General features: G+C 51.6%; 1 protein-coding gene across 6 annotated transcripts in view; it reads left to right on the top strand.

Moving 5' to 3' along the window:
- Window positions 1-3,034, top strand: part of Sh3tc1 (SH3 domain and tetratricopeptide repeats 1) — a 41,724-nt gene that overhangs the window by 14,027 nt on the left and 24,663 nt on the right. For 5 of the 6 annotated variants that reach the window (XM_029563421.1, XM_008832838.3, XM_017798087.2 and 2 more), the window contains exon 3: window positions 465-545. The exons of the other annotated variant lie outside the window; for it this stretch is intronic. In XM_029563421.1, coding sequence (XP_029419281.1) covers window positions 465-545 — 81 coding nt within the window. The remainder of the gene's footprint in view (window positions 1-464; window positions 546-3,034) is intronic. 6 annotated transcript variants of the gene reach the window in all.

The following is a 3,034-nucleotide window of genomic DNA, read 5'->3' as shown; positions in this document are numbered from 1 at the left end:
ATATATATGTATATGTATACGCTTTTTGCTGAATTATTTGAGAGTGAATTTTAGACATGCTGTCCTTGCATCTGGAGAGACTGGAGGAGACCAGTCAGAGCTCTGAATTCGAAAGGGTGAGCAGAGGCATGGAAAGTGGGCAAGAGCCAAGGGAAGTGACCAGTTTCCTGAAGCTGGAGAGGCCAGAGTTGGGTCCTGAACTGCAGAGGGAGAGAACCACAGCTCCTTGATTCATGGATGCCCTGTTGGCCTCTGGAATGAGGCGTTTACACTGCTAGGTTTGGGCCTGTTTGGGCTGGTGAGCTCACAGCCTGTCCCTTTGCAGGGCCTTGGTGAAGTGGGCCAGGTGACTGATGGGAAAGGAAGCCAGTAGGGGAGGGCCAATCCCTCTTTTACCTGAAGGCTTAGGGAGTTTGGAGATGAGCTTATCCCACTAATCATAGACCCCTGATACTGTGTTGCAGATGTCGCTCCTCCCCCGAGCATGGCTGGGCCAGCCAGTGAGACCCCTTCCAGCCAGATGGCAACAGCAACATACCCTACAGGTGAGCATCAGGGCCTGCCTGAGTCTCACCCCAGGCCAAGCCCGAGCATGTGCAACACCCGAGATGGGCTTGTAGAATGTGGAAGTCCTGCTCACGCACGGTTCAGAGGCTCCAGTCAGTGGGTGGCTGGCCCAGTCATGGGAGGTTGAGGCACACCTCTCACCTCATGACTGGGAATCTAATGAGAAGGGAAGAAACAGGAGTCCTGCAATCTCCCTTCATCCCCCAATGACTTAACGCCTCCCGGGCAGCTTTCCTGCTTTGTATTGTTCTAGTTTTTAATATTTTATTTATTATTTTATGGGTATGAGTATATTGCCTGTATGTATGTGAGTGCACCCGTGTCGTGTAATGCCTGTGCAGGTCAGAAGAGGGCATCGGATCCCCTGGAACTGGAGTTATAGATGGTTTTTAGCTGCCACTGGGTGCTGAGAATTGAACCAGGGTCCTCTGCAAGAGCAGCCAGTACTCTTAACTTCTGAGCCATCTCTCCAGCTTGTTTTAATTTTTTAAGATAGTCTCCCTCAAACTCAAGACAATCTTCCTGCCTCAGCCTCCCGAGTGTTGGGATTACAGGTATGAGCTACCACACCCACAAACCTTCAACACACAGGCCTTTGGGGTCACTCCAGGACACATGACAGGCAGGTAGGGAACATCCTGAGAGCTGACAGTATCCACCCAGGGCTTTTCCCCTGGACCTTGGGGCATCCCACTTTAACATCACCTGGAGCAGACTAAATACAGGCATCTAGGAACAGAGGTCCAGCTTCAGGGTGCTGAGGGAAGGCCTCAGACTTGGAGTGTCTCTACACTCAAGCCAGAAGGGTCAGCCTGAGCTCTTCCCTGTGGTTAAGGCAAAAAGAGAAGAGACTGTGTCCTGAGACAGACACCACAGGGAGGGGCTTCGAGGATCCCAGCACCTATTGAGGACTGTTGAGGAGCACTGCCGGGGAGCACTGCCCACAGGGCGAGGGTGAAGAAGCTCCCTTCACCCTTGGAGCACTGCTGTTGACCTCAGCTGTGGAGAATCTGAGCACTCAGCTCTGTGACTGGACTCTCACATTTGCTGTGATACCCACTGTTCTAATCTGCTTCTGCTGCTATAATAAAACACTGACCAAGAGCAACTTAGAGGAGGAAGGGGTTTATTTCCTCTCACAGGTTACAGTCCTCACTGAGGGAAAGCAAGGCAGGAACTAAAGCAGAGACCAGGGAGGGGTGCTGCTTACTGGCTTGCTCAGCCAGCTTTCTTCTACAGCCCAGGCCCATCAGCCTAGGGAGGGCACCCCGCCCCCAACCCCATACACACATACACACACACACACACACACACACACACACGCACACGCACACACGCGCACCCGCACACACACACACACACACACACACACACACACACACACACACACACACACAGTAGGCTGGGCCTCCCACATCGATTAGCAATCAAGAAAATGCCCAAAGACATGCCCACAGGCCAATCAGATCGCCCAACTGAGACTCCCTCACAAAACTCTGGGCTGTGTCCAGTTGACAGAGGAAGCTCACTAGGAGACCCATCTTCCTTGGACTCTTCTTTGGGGTGGTCAGTGCTCCCTGTGGTCACTTGGATAACCATGACCCTCTGGACAACTACATGGACTATTATGGGATTGAAAATGCAGAGCTCACCCTTAAAGAGAGGGCTTCAAGAGCTATCGTAGCTCAGGACCCTTTGAAATGCTAAATAGGGATTAGGGTCAGGGTGAGAGGGGGCTCCAGATTCTAGAAGAACCTTCCACAGTGCTCAAACTCTCCCACATGGGGTGGGGATGTTGACTCCAGTATCCCCGGGCCAGAAGATGTTCCATCAGGTGGTCCAGGCTCATCCTAGGGGTATGGGAACCAGCCTCTCCTTCCCTTCCCTCCCTTTCTACTCTCTTTCCTCCCATGGGCCTCCTCCATGAAGGGAGCAGCCCCTGAAAAGGTTGTAACCAGTGGCTGGCCAATTGTACCTTGACTTTGAGGATCAGGAGGTCAATTTTCTCTGCATTTCCAACCAGTGGGACAGAGAAGCTGGTTACCCCAGAAACCTGAATTTCAGGACAAGAACCAGACTCGGGGGCAACTTCAGGAGAGAGGCCTCTCTGGGGCTGGGAGCTGGGTAGGGCAGCAGCCAGCAGGACCTGGTCTAGAAGAGGCCCCAGGACAGGGCTAAGAACACCTTGATGTCTCGAGGCAGAAGAGGAGATCAAGCAGGATCAGCGGCTTGAACTGTACTGCATGGGAAGGGACATGACTTTATTCTTTTGGGGTAGAGAGCATTGTGGCTTCACTGACCACAGGGGCAACTTATATTAAAATTTATTGGAATTAGAATGATGTTGGCTGTGGGTTTGTTGTATATAGATTTAATTATTTTGAGGTATGTTCCCTCCAGTCCAATTCCCTTTAGAACTTTTATCATGAATGCATGCTAAATTTTGTCAGAAGCCTTCTCTGCATCT

Source organism: Nannospalax galili, unplaced genomic scaffold, assembly GCF_000622305.1.
Source record: "Nannospalax galili isolate Female #2095 unplaced genomic scaffold, S.galili_v1.0 scaffold436, whole genome shotgun sequence".
NCBI lineage: Eukaryota > Metazoa > Chordata > Mammalia > Rodentia > Spalacidae > Nannospalax > Nannospalax galili.
The sequence above is the reverse complement of the archived record's forward strand: the minus strand, read 5'-3'. Positions and strand labels throughout refer to the sequence as shown.